A 14,374-nucleotide genomic window follows, 5' to 3' on the forward strand; every position below is an offset into this window, starting at 1 on the left:
AAACAGGCCACAAGTTTTTATGTAGAAAAGAATGTACTAAGACCCACAATTTCTGAGGCTTCTATTTTCAATGTCCAAGATCAGCTCCACAATCTCAATGCAATAACAAAGAGGAAAACTCAAGTAAATAAATAAAGAACAAGTCAGATCTATTGGCACCTCTGTTAAAGCCTTACAGAGGTAAAGCAGCTATTATTGCAGCAGAATAATTTTAAACAAAATATATTCCCACATTAAGAAACAGTGGCTCTTCTTACACAAATTAAACACTTCTACGGTTGCCTCCCTTGCTATCAATATTTTCTGTGCTCTTTGCTCTTCTTGATGGTGTTTGTTCTCTAAGGCTCGTTAACAAACCTTTAAAGTCTTCATAGAACAGCTGTATGTATACACTAATATTATATTAGATACAGATAGATTTTGACCTCTGAAGGTATTTGGTTGCACTAGATTGTATTAAGGGATTCTATATGACTTAATGCAAATGGACTCCATGCTTTTAGGTTTTAAAAGCATGGAGTGCTTTTAAAAGCACTCCATGTCTTAAAAAGAAAGACAAAAAAAACAAAAAAACATGTATTGTTGATGTCATACAATACTAGTAATTGTAAAGTGACAAAATATGAAAAATTTCAATAGTTCTGAATTATTTTTTAAAGGCTCTGTATAGGTAAAATGAACAAGATTTTTTTTTTTTTTTGATTTTTTTATGTATGTTATCATTTTGTTTTGCAATGTGAACATCTGTGACATTGAGAGCTAATCCTCTCCTATTACTTCCAATTCACAAAACCAAGGATTTTAGCTTGATAAAAGCAGTTGGGGAAAAGTCAGTGGAGGTTCTTTGTGTTATTCATGCAGGAGCAATAAATATCTCCCCAAGAGGTTACAGCAATTCATCTGACAGTTATTGTGACACTGCTGCCTAGAGCCTAGTCTGATAATATAAGCCCTACATCAATCATTGTTTATTGTGGCTAAATCCAGAGACAATAAATCACAGTTCAGAGAGATGAAGGCTGACATAAAGCAAAGGAGGCATAAAGGCAAACAGACTGACCAATGAATGACGTCTCTCCCAGATATCCTCTTCGTTGGAGCACCACCTCCAAGTATTTGTCTTCCTCATCCACCACATAATATTCTTTCTCCATGGAAATCCAGGCCCAGTCCAAGCGGAATTGCTGTCCTTTAAGCTTGTTTCCACCTAGAAAACAAATAATTAAAAATTTTTTAAAAATTAACATATACCCAACCCAAGTGAAGCTTTTATAATAAGTGAATAGACATAAACCAGGTTGAAGTGACTACTGTCAAATTAAGACTAACAAAAAATTGTTAAAAAGTAGAACTCATAACTTGGTTTACTGAGCAAGTAATATCTGAATATCTGAAATATATAATTTATTTAGTTAGATTTTTCATTATAAATAAAAAAAATTATTTGACTTTTATCTACAACAACTGTATTTGAAAAACAAGCTCATAGACAATATAACACAGACTACTTGTAGTTTTTCTTCATAGAATTCTTAATTAAAACAAAATCATCTTTATTATTAAATATTATTAAATATATACAGCTGAAATTATGTTTAAAAACAACTAAGAAAGCTTTACTCAAAATATCAATAAAACTTCTTCCTCATGTGAACTTAAGTCTAGAAATTTTAGCATTTGTTTACAAACAAATAAAACAATTGCAGATACAGCAATTTTGTATTGTTGATATCTTTTCTCCTTTTACCAAATAAGAGCTTTAGCACATCAGTGTTCAAAACTAATTCATTAACACCACTAATAGATTATTTTTGTGTTAGTTAATTTCAAAACAAATCCAGCACATAAGGTAACAAAGGAGCTGTGGAAATATGTTAGTGGCTAAGCACACTAATATGTGTGCCTGGCCACTAACATGTAGACATGCCATGGTGATTCTTTTCCAAATGGTTAAAAATGACAAACTTCTAAGTTCTTTTCTATTCCATTTAAGAAAATATAAATTTTTACATTTTTAGTTAAATGTACCCCAACAGTATCAACTCAATATTTGGATTTAAAAAAATAACTCAGAAACTTCTTGTGTTTTACCAGCCCAATGTTGATCTTCATTCTCTTTAGAAATATTACTGACATGTACATTACTCCAGCCATTTTTATTTAGCCAGATTCTTAGTCAGAATCTGCAATAAACATCATGTTCTAACAATAAATGAAATTATGAGAACAGGATATGTGACTCAGGGGGATAACTATAATGAAATTAGATTGAAGAGAAAGTGCTCTAATTACGGTAGTTTTGGTTTGCAGGTTACACATTCATTAAAAGAGAACATATGATCCTATACTATTGAGTCCAGGTTGAGCAGTGTTTTGTTTTCTTTTTATAATCATCTGAGAGATTCAAGCATGGCAACAAATCAGTGTATCTAAGAAAACAGTTGCAGAGTAAATGGTGTTTTTTTTCTGCAAGGCTAATAGAGGAACTCAATACCTGCCACTTCAAAAGAGTACGCAGAAAGGATGGTGCTTTGTGCATCTAATCTAACCACCCACACTCAGGGGTTTGTTACTGAATGGAAATAAAAAAAAGCACTAATAAAGGGAATATAAGAAGTGGCGGCATCATGATGTTTTTAATGCTTTTGTATAAAGGCAAACAATGCCTATTCTTGCAGGTACTGAAAGAGACCATTTTTAAGCACCCTTACAGTTCATTAAACATAATTTCTTCTGAAAAATGCAACAATATAATTTATAGCAGTATGTCTTTAAAATGAAATGGAGTAAACAGATAAAACAACCGCTTTGTTAATCTAAGAAGGACAAACTAAAATAAAATGGCAATCTTCTTGCTATTTTATTATGTTGCAAAGTAAGCATTTAAACTGTCTTAGTAGCAAAGGTCCCTTCAAGGTTTGTATGAGCTAGTTAGCCTTCTAAAATAAAATAAATATTCAACTGGGAAGCTTGGCATTGTGTGCACTTTGCTGAACACCAACCAGAACAGTTAAATGCAAGAGCTACCCACGAAGCTTAGAGAGAAGAATATACTTGGTATATTTGTCTTAAAGAAGGCGTGAGACAGCATAATTTTCATGAGGCCACATCTGCCAATTTACCAAAAAGTACAAAGGCGATGGGGATGTAGCAAAGGTTTGAGAAAGTCAATGCGACAGAAAATGTCCAACCCCAGGTGGTCAGTCTAATTGTGTGGATGGTAGAAATAAAGCCAAGGAAAGTATTCAATCTGAACTCCAACATCAAAAGAAAGTTATTTTGCACCATAAAGAGATCCAAGAACATACCACTAATGACAAAAAAAACACAAAAAAGGGAAGGCAGTAATTTGTTGAAGCTCTATTTTGGTTCTTCTTTGGTGTATCAGGCATAAGAAACCATGAATCAGTACAGAACATAATGAATCTGAAATCTATGAAGACTTCCCAGAATAAAAAACACAGCTAAGTGTCTCTCATCCTCTTTTGGGCAATGCTTCATCGTTTGTCAGATGAGTTTGCTGGCCAATCATGAACCTTATTCACATTTTTCAACCATATGTTTTCCACCCACTCAAAGTTCTATTAATTTGTTTGGATCCTGCACTTTGAATAACTAGATCAATGATGGTTTATATATTAGAAATGAAAATAAATTTACTTTTTGATGATGTCTTAATTTACTATGATGAACTTGTACAGAATAGAGAGAATAACATTGGTGTGGCAACATATTACAATAAGGGCAAAATTTTTTTGTAAATATTTTACAAAAAAACATCATCAAAATTTACTTTTTGATGATGTCTTAATTTACTATGATGAACTTGTACAGAATAGAGAGAATAACATTGGTGTGGCAACATATTACAATAAGGGCAAAATTTTTTTGTAAATATTTTTGGTAGTTTAATTATATGAAATATTCAACTAATTCCATACTCAAAACAAAAGTTTGAATTAATACCAAAAGATAAAATAAAACACCTAAGCTTGTGTTCATGGGAAGATACGAACTAATAATATGTCTCCATGCGACGGTGTTAAACATTATATAGATATTACCTTTAGAGCATCAATTTAACAACTGTTAGTTTTACAAGCTATTTCTCTAAATGAAAGACTTTATGCCAGCGTAGTAGATTGCACTGCATCTTCATCATAAGAGGTCATAAAGTGATGCCGGGCAGAACTGTTGTTCAGTAATCCCAGTGCAAACAGGGTGGTGCTTTCTCTGTCACATCCATAATTAAGAGCAAAGATGATTTCATCCATCTCCGCAGTCAAACACCCGTTCGCTTCAGCTTTTTTTTTTTTTTTTGAACAGAATAAAGCTCTAACATGGTTTGCTGACATGGTGCTAAAACACACAGACGAGGTGAAAAGTTCAGCACTTTCCAGCCCGGCAGACACATCCACAACATGCTGAGGTGAGGAGACTGCTAATATAATCAGAGGTCATGTATCTCCCTCTCAAAAGGCCTTCAGGCCAACTTTAAGCTTCACGTATCAGCTGCACATTCTGAATTGCACACGTTTACATCGCTCCAATTCCAACCACACTCCAAACTGCAACCCTGGCTTTCACCCATGATACTGAATGCCTGGTAAACTGACACACAAATCTTAGTTCATGTCTATGTTGAAGTTTGTTTGTGTGTATGTTCCTTTTTCGTGACCTCTCAGTGAGGGCGAGAGGCTGTGCACAAACAATAGGAATCTGAAGCAGCAGGCTACAGAATGCTTTATTCCTCCAGCCATTTAAAGGGATGAAAGACCTCTCACGTATGCTGACAATACACAGAAGATGTCTTTGAAATAGTTCTCAATGCAGGGAAAAAACACTTTCAACATTCCTTTAAGACATTTTACTGAGAAAAATTCAGCACACAGGTTTGTTTTCTTTGCCTTTTCTTTTCAGACCAATTTGAGATTATTGCTTCTGTATGACAAATTCCAAGGATCACGGCACCCCCGAGAAGCCCTAAAAGAAAATATCTGATGTCTGACTGCCACTGTCTCTGCAATGTCTTGGGATGTACTTTACCCAGTTAATTCTGAGTGCTGTAATGTCAGATGAGATTACCCTCGGACTAAAAAGCCTTAATATTAAAAGGCATGAAACCCTCCTGTACAGGAGCGTGAAAAGGTTTCATGCTGTGATGGAGCTAGGAGACTTAAACTCACCTCCCTTTCAAGTGCCTAAAAGATGTTTTTTTAATTTTCTCTTTTAAAATATGGTTCACTGTTGGGCGTGCTGTGGTGGTGTAGGGGATAGTGCAACCCACATTTGGAGGCCTTGAGTCCTCGACGCTGCCGTTGCGGGTTTGATTCCCGGACCCGACTGACATTTGCTGCATGTCTTCCTCCCCCCTTTCCTGTCAGCCTACTGTCATATAAGGGACACTAGAGCCCACAAAAGACCCCCTGGAGGGGAAAAATAAATATGGTTCACTGTCTATGTTCTCATTTGAGTTTTGCCGCAGTGGACAGTTATACAGAATTGAATTACAAAGCTAAAAAAGCTTGAGAAAACAACACGTTTTACACCAGAAAGAAACTACATGTGGTGAATGATGTCTCTAGTTAGATATGAATATGGGTTCTTTACTGCTCTAGATTCAATTTCAACATATTTTTATTTATATCAGAAGAAAATTAAATCTTGCAAATTTGCTTTGCTGTTGGCCTTGATAAACAACCTTTGTAATGAAATAAACATCAGAAAAACTTTGATGCTTGAAGAGGAAAGAAACAGCATCAAATCAGCAATATTTTTTTTATATAAATTCCAAGGCCACTCTATTTTCAGTCTTTTGTCACTCAAGATGCGTAAGTCCAATGAGGGAAATACTGATATTCCATATTCACAGTGACATTAATTGACATGTATGTTCCAAATAAGTCATGTCTACTTTGTTTTGCAACCTGGATAAGGGACAAAATCATATTTTGCCATTTCTGGTAATTGTGAGTAATATTAAAGTAGTAATGTAAAGTTGACAGTCACTATATAGAAACAAAAATATACCACTGCGAAAAACATGCACTATTCAGAAACACGGTGCCTTTCCATACATTTGCAAGGCCCTGTAGAGAGGGAGTCGTCACTGCCAGATAAAATGGATGTATAAAATCTGTTGTCAGTTGTGTGTTCATAAGCTTGTGCTCTTGTGACATCTCCTCACTTGTTGCTGGATTGCTTTATCAGAGACTGAATGAAGAACTACAGGCTCCATATTGACAAGACATTTACAATTCAGACATAATGTCGATATCAAATAAATAAATGCAACTAAGTCAAACGTTTCTCAAAAATGTGCTAAAAATTAATGATGATGCATTTACTTTCTTTACTTTTTCTTTGTAGTGTGGTTGCATTGGAAAGTGCTCCCTATATAAATTGAGAATATCATGTAGCACACTGGTGCTGTTCTTGTACAGTACATGTGTGCTGCAGGTGTTGGTTTTGGTGCATCTGTAACAGAAATTAACTTTATTGGGCAAGCAAAGAAAGTTACCACCAACACTCTAACTGTTTTTTCACTGTAAAAATCTTCTGAAAAACATGTGAAGTTTTTTGCTGCGCACTCTGCTAAAACATCAATATTTCAATATCAAGAGAGGCACAAAAGATATTACAAGAGCAACACTAAATCCAGATAGACTCTAAGCTCAAATAGCTCAAATCTCATTTTCTGCTAAAAATATGAAGACAAACTAGTTTTGAAGGTTTGGCGAACCTGCCCTGAGGTAATGAGAGTTTTTTGTGCACTCACCAAATTTAAGTACATTGATATAATCAAAACAAAAGAATCAAATTATGCATTTCTTACAGTTTAATTGGTTGGCATTTTATAAGAATATCAGTAGTCTTGACTTTCTCAACTTCTAATTTGCTTTAATCATTTATACTGCGTTTGATCATTCCCTCCACCACATGAATCACTGCTTATAACTTCAAACTGAACAAAATCTAGAGGTGAATACAATATTTGTTTTATTGTTTATCCCACTAAATGCACTTTTGGGCATAAAGGAAGTGAATCCCACTTGCATTGCACCCAAAGTATGCACCAATTCAATTGCAGGAGATAAAAGTGGTGTCTGATGGAATAATGCATTGCTTCCAACTTGTGTCCAATTGCCATTGGGCATGACTTTGCTGCTGAGACACCTTAAGCCATCTTGGACACAAAAAAACCACAAGAAAGTGACATCTGAGGCAGAGAATCTTTCACTCCTTTGAAGTTCCTGTGATACACTTAATAACCGTGGGGTTTTTCCACTGATGTCTACAAAGACAGCCGTTTATGACCCTAGGCGTAGCTCAGAGGGGGAATCCTTAGGGAGGAGGAAGCAGTGACTTCCTTCAGGTACTTCAGCATATCTGTATGCACATTTATCGTGCATTTATGCAGAAGCTACGGCATGCCCGTTATGCACGCCTTCATAGAGTCGGATGAATGACGACACCTATAAAATTTTGTGCTCTCCAAAAGGAGTGCTCATCACAGAGCCACCACTCCAGTATCTCCCATTGGCTTCACTTTATTATTTAAGAGGGATGAGTTTAATGTAGCCCATTACTGGCACTGCTGAGACCAAAACTTGACCCAAGATGATAAAATACTAACTGAAAGCTTTGGTTTTCTCTTTTAACTTCTTTTCTGCTTTCATTGTTCTCAGATATTTATATTTATATATATATATAGGCTATATATATATATAGCCCTGCGACAGACTGGCGACCTGTCCAGGGTGAACCCTGGACAGGTCTTCGCCGGGACACAGCTGGAGATGGGCACCAGCAACCCTCCCGACCCCATTAGGGACGAAGGGTGTTCAGAAAATGGACGGATGGATGGATGGATATATATATATCTATATATAAACTATATATAGATATATATATATAACTGAATTGAAGTAGGGGCTGCACAGTAGCGCAGTTGGTAGAGCTGTTGCCTTGCAGCAAGAAGGTCCTGGGCTCGATTCCCGGCCCGGGGTCTTTCTGCATGGAGTTTGCATGTTCTCCCTGTGCACACGTGGGTTCTCTCCGGGTTCTCCGGCTTCCTCCCACGGTCCAAAAACATGACTGTCAGGTTAATTGGTCTCTCTAAATTCTCCCTAGGTGTGAGTGTGTGTGTGTGTGAATGGTTGTGTGTGTCCTGTACGTCTCTGTGTTGCAAGGCAACACAGAGACATACATGGCGACCTGTCCAGGGTGAACCCCGCCTCTCGCCCGGAATGTAGCTGGAGATTGGCACCAGCAACCCTCCCGACCCCACTAAGGGACAAGGGTGAACAGAAAATGGATGGATGGATGGATGGATGAATTGAAGTATTTCACCTGCAAACAATGAGGTATGTCTCCAAAAAAGCTCAAAACCGCTGAGTACTTCTATACTTTATTGTGAACAGACTGATACAAAAGAAGCAATACCTTACATTACAATGCTTAAGAGTTTGAAGTATGAATTACTGGCCAACTTGGATTTATTATAAATGACAAAGCAGGAGACCAGAAATAATTAGATGATAGATGAAAGGGCAAAACAGCAAAGAAGAGGGATTATATGTGAATCCTTTCGCAAATAATAGGACGGAAAGGGCAGGATGTAAGTCAGATGGGATTTACTGCAATAAAATAAAGATGATCAGTTTGTAGTTGTGCTCAGGTGTCAAGGGAGTCCATGTTGTTTTATTAGTTACCTTTAGCTCATTTGCTTTGTTGGTTGTGTTATCTCTTATCTTTTTCTTCACAGGACTCCATAGAGTCTCTTTGGATATTTTCCTTCCATTCAACTTCCAGCTTAAACCCAACACTAAAAAACACAACCACCCTGCCCTCCTTTTCTTTAACAATGACTCATTGTGGTCTACCTTCTTTGTGATTATGAACTAACATCTTTTTTTTTTTTTTTTTTTTTTAAAAAGGTTTTATTGGCTCTTGTGGCCTTTATTTGATAGTGAATTGACAGGAAAGTGGGTAATAAGAGAAGGGGGAAGACATGTGGGAATGATCACCAGGCCAGGAATCGAACCTGCAACAGCCGCATCGAGAACGAGGGCCTCCATATGTGGGTTGTGATTACCCCCTCCGCCACCACAGCACCATCATCAGATTTCTGTTTTATTTTAATTCCTTTAATAGTCTTTTTGTAACATTCTAATTTCCCTAGATATTGCCTTTTGATTTTAATTTGTTGTAATGTAATAAAATCAGATTAAAAGCAACAAATATTTGAAATATATCATGATTACATTTAACATATCACTACATTCTTTGAATTAAATTGTTGAAATAAATAAGCTTTTCAATGATATTGTTATCTATTGAGATGAAACTGTTTTTTAGCAAAACAAATAGCTTTAAAGATTAATAGAGTCCAGATCCATTGTTCATCACAGGGTGTGGTAATTAGACAGAAAAATATATGAATACAAACATTTTTTGGCAATAATTTTAAGCATCAGTGTAGAAAAATCAAACATTGGTTGTCAGGCTCTAGAAAATCCTAGTCGTACATGATTAAAGTGATGAAAAATCCCTCGACAACCCTGAAAGTCTGACGCTCTCATCTCAAGGTCGTAATGAAATGCAAATAATTATGAGTAACATAGCAGAATGCGCCATAATCCTACAAGAGAGAGAGCCATCCACTCTTTGAGAGATAGAGACAGCAAGCACAGACAAACATGAATTTTATATCCAATAGCTGGTGACTGAAACAGAGTCAACACTTATCATAAGTCATAAAAGAACCCACAGCGTAGTGGGAAATTTAACTGAACAAGATTGGAACATTAAGTAATAAGACCGAATGTCACTGAACTGGTGGCGATAGACAGCCGAAAACAGCACTGAAAAAACGAACATACAACAAGCACAGATGGTGAGCATTTTAAAAGCACAGGAAATGAATAAATCACAATGAACAAACATCTAAGGCTGAAAGTGTAAAAAAAGAAACAGGAATGAGAATGGTGGTGAAGAGATTAAAGAGTGGAGAGCAGAGCTGAGAGGAGAGAGTGACAGTAAACTCCTGAATTCAGACAGATAAAGATAATTTACTTCTATGGCCAGAGGATGTACTCCTCTGTAGTGAATCCTGATGTATTACTGACACAGGTCAGTGCACTGTGATTTAACAACAGACAGACGCTAACTACGGAAAAGGTAAGCATATTAACCTGGCTCATTTGTAACCATGGTGACAGCTCATTTAAATGTTTGTTTTTGGGAAGTTTTATTGATGCTAGCCACTGCAAGCAAAACAAAACAAAAACTTTATCTAATGTTTTGGATTTTTATTTATTGTGAGTAACATTACTTATTCTTAGCTTTTGGAAAGAAGTGTACTTAACATACATTGTAAGTAAGAAGTTTGTATACTTAATAAGTCCATGGCTGATATTATTTTGTTTTTTTTAAATAATTATTTAAAACATTTTCGCCATTTCAAATGTCCAGTTCAAACCACCAAAGCGTGGTTGATGGCTACAAAAAGTGTTTCTATGTAAAATGGTATGGGACATTTAGCAAAATATAGTAGTATGTGTGAATCCATAATCATCATTTGGTGATTGGAGAAAATCTTTTTGTTTAATTTAATAGCAGATGTGTGTGACATTACAATTCCACCTGGGAAGAGAGTGTTTCCAATTCATCAGTTGAAATGAACAAGACATTCATGCCGTTGATGAGTTTGTAAACGTTTACCCGGCAATCTAGATCAGGGATGTTCAATACGTCGGTCCCAGGTTTTGAGTTGATCTAGACAGTAGGTGACAAACTGAACACCGCCAAGAGGCTGAACTCTTCTGACCCGCTTATCAAAATATTCAAAGGTCCAAAACATTTGTAACTTTATTAAAAAATAAAAAAAATCAACAAAATGTGTTCAAATTAAAGATCTCAATAATTATTGTTTCAACAAGGTGTTGTGTGTCATATGCATTTCAGTTCAATTAATTAAAAAAAGGCGACTCAAAGATTGACTCAGAGCAGAAGTTTAAATTAGCTAATCAACCACCGCTGTGATCAGGGGAGCGCTTATTAATAATCACGAAACAAATATCAAGTCTGATAACCTAATATCTTAACGGACTGAGTATTGTGTTTTAACGTAATCTCTGCTCGGCTTGCGGGGCGCAGGCAGTTCCAATGGCAACAATTGTGCTAAAAGAACAAAGAGAGACAGAGAGTAAAAAGGTACGAGTGGTTTTGAGTTGATCACCTGTTAGGGTTATTTTACCTTTGCTGTGGCTCATTACAGCCGCTGTAGTTTCTGAATGTTCAATAAACGACAAACTTGGACTAATTACCTCTTTTGTCTGTGAGTATACGTCATTCACAACAAACATTCTTCAATAACCAATTAATACCTGCTAGCCTCAGGTTTGCAAACAGCTTCTGAAACCAGTAACCTCCTCCTGGGGTCAGAATCTCACTGAGGAAGAAACCGCATCAGGTCTTCTATCACTTTAATATTTCTGCTATAACTGATTGATATTTGCATATGTAATAAGTCAATAGAGTTTCATTTACAATTTTTATATCTTCGTGTTGAGGTAGATCTCAGCCGGCTGGTGACAGAAAAAGTAGATCTTGGTCTCAAAAAGTTCGGGCTCCCCTGCTCTTGATGCTTATTTTCTTTTTCAAATCCAGGCCATTAGGTATTTGTATAATTTTCTTACATGAGTTACAAAAGTATCTTGCATGTACTAATATGAAATCGCTTGCAAAATAAAACTGTTTATCTCAGTGTGAGTTACCAACCCAATTGGTATGATTTACTGAGGTACAAAAACACTTCTCAATTCACCTGAAGAGCTTCCCTTTCAGAACTAAATTAGCTTTTTCAATTTACACTTTTATTCAGACAAATTATTGCAAAAGATTTCCACAATCTGAGCCTAAAGCGAAGAAATAGCTATTTTGTTCTTCTCAGAGTCAGAAAGTTAGTCAAGTTTTTGAAATATCAACTTTTTCTAACCTGTGAAAGAAAATCTGTAAGCACATAGATAATTTGTCACTCTTATTTAACAGAAAGGGGGGCTAATGAAAGGGCAGACATTTTATCTTGACTCTCGCACTGCTTTTAAGAAGGAGGGGAAAAGGCCCTTTGAAGACATGAGAAAATATTCACAGCGATAACACAGATATACACTCCATCTATCAAGCACAAACAAAACAGATAAGAAAAAATTGTCCTTGCAGAAAATATAGTGATAATTAGTCCTCTAACACTTGCAAAGTCGTACACAAAGCATTTTCCTACTATTAAGGGTGAATATAGAATTCATGTAATGTGAACTTTGTGCAGTGCAACGTGGATGAAATGCAGATCTAGACGAGGCAATTAGAGTTTTAGGTGGATATGTAAATCTAGATTAAGTGCTGGTACTTATGGGAGCAGAGGGTGTTGCTGCTGGGATGAAAGGATTCTGATGGAACAATCAATCTTGTTTGCAGTCAGTGGTGTGGGTTTAAAGAAAAAAAATTGTACCTGATCTTCTGTTGTATAGTCAGAGATTTTGGTGGGAATTTTTTCTTAGATCTTAAATGGAATACAGACAAAATATAAAATATACTATTGACTAGATTGATGCAACTTTCAAAATTAAGCCATTTTTCAAGATGTGGTATTGTTTTCCCATTGTTTAAAATACCTGAACCTGCTTTCTTTTTTAAGCGTAACTCTAGTATGCACTGACTACTTAAAATAAGCCAAGCCACCATAGCTTACAGGTAAAAGTCATTCAAAAGAGTTACATGAGATGTATTCATATTTTAGCCCTGGAACAAGCAGCCATCATCTACCAGCCTTCAGAGGAGACGTTATTCTGGGGTTGGACTTACAAATCCCTTACACTTGGGAGCGACATTTTTCCAGAAGACCTATGAATTCAACACTTTCGAATGTCACACACCTTGGTATGAACTGTGTGATGCTGTGAACTGCACATTGTCCAAAAGAAACAAAACAAACCATCATCCTTCTACCACTTTCTGCCGTCTTCTTTGTTGTTTGTACCAGTAGGAACATCCAGCTTTTGATCAAATGACTCAGGTGATGCAAAACAAAGTATTTCCATTGCAGTTTTGCGAAATGCATCTATTTCAATATGGTTGAAATGCCACCTCACCCTAGCGCAAAAACAAATATTGAAAAATGTGACATTTTTTTAAAATAGCATGTTTCCATTAAGCAAATTTACTGTAATTATGTTCTGAAAAATCCCCATCATATAGGTAGTCCTGGCATGTTTGCAGCTGCACAACAGTGTCCCAAGTGGAAAGCTTAAAATGTTCTAGTGGCAATTTTAATTAGACGTGTTCCTTTCAAAAACTGGGGTGGGTTCTTTAAGACTTCAACAAATATATTTTTGAAAAAATCAAGAATCACTTTTTTTTTTCAGAAATTCATGGTTTTTATGTTATTTCTACATTCCTGCTCTGGCAACTTGTTCCTGGTTTTGTCATGTCACATTCTAACTTTTCAGAGTTATGTTTAAAAGAATGTACATAAACATACAGGGCAGAGTTTGCATTTAAACATATTGATAAAATCCACCAACCTTTCAATGTTACTTTTTTATATAAATATGTTTAATTCAACCTACTTATGTATAACTGATTTACCACAAATATGGTCCCAAGGCACAATATAAAATCCAAACACCCACTGCCAAATAAATGTTACAACTGATTTGTGTTTGCATACACTTCCCTCACATTACAGTGAGTGAACTTCACAACATCTCAAACTGAAGCGTGTGAAAAATCCATCAGAATTAGCAACAGAGATCTTAACTGTTCTTCACCTGATGGAGAACATTCTTCCTGCCACTCTTCGTCTGTAATAGGGACACCTAATTACTAACGGCTCCCTCAGAGCCTTGCTCAGCTCATATGCCTAGGGCTCTCATTACCCACAATGCTGCCTGGGCTCTTAAATATCAAACACCTCTTTGTGCTTGAGGCACTGACCGCCCCTCAGCCTGCGGCAGCCCCTCCATGCTCACACTGTGTGTGCTTGTGTGGGATTGCCTGCGTAAGCGTGAAAACGCACAAGTGTGGATCAGTGATCAAACTAATCTTGTTCATAACAGGAAACCTCATTTAGGTGTAGATTTATGTTTTGCATCATCCTTGCTTCTAAAATGATGGACTTTAACAACGTATCTAAAAATGTTGTTTTCCTCTGCAAATTTTAAATGCAGAACAAATTTGCTTAAACTCTTGAGAGGATTACAGAGGACAAAGACGACACAGTAAAGAGAAAATCATGGCCTTGACTATTTCATTTTATAAGCCTTCCACATTTAGCCAAAATATTGCCCCAGGAGAGGAAAAGAAAATAATA

At 36.3% G+C, this 14,374-nt stretch overlaps 1 protein-coding gene across 1 annotated transcript in view; it reads right to left on the bottom strand.

Annotated features, from left to right (window-relative positions):
* Positions 1-14,374, bottom strand: part of LOC122844493 (FRAS1-related extracellular matrix protein 2-like) — a 68,723-nt gene that overhangs the window by 40,949 nt on the left and 13,400 nt on the right. The window contains exon 3 of the mRNA XM_044139999.1: positions 1,061-1,207. Coding sequence (XP_043995934.1) covers positions 1,061-1,207 — 147 coding nt within the window. The remainder of the gene's footprint in view (positions 1-1,060; positions 1,208-14,374) is intronic.

This window comes from Gambusia affinis, linkage group LG15 (genome assembly GCF_019740435.1).
Source record: "Gambusia affinis linkage group LG15, SWU_Gaff_1.0, whole genome shotgun sequence".
Lineage (NCBI taxonomy): Eukaryota > Metazoa > Chordata > Actinopteri > Cyprinodontiformes > Poeciliidae > Gambusia > Gambusia affinis.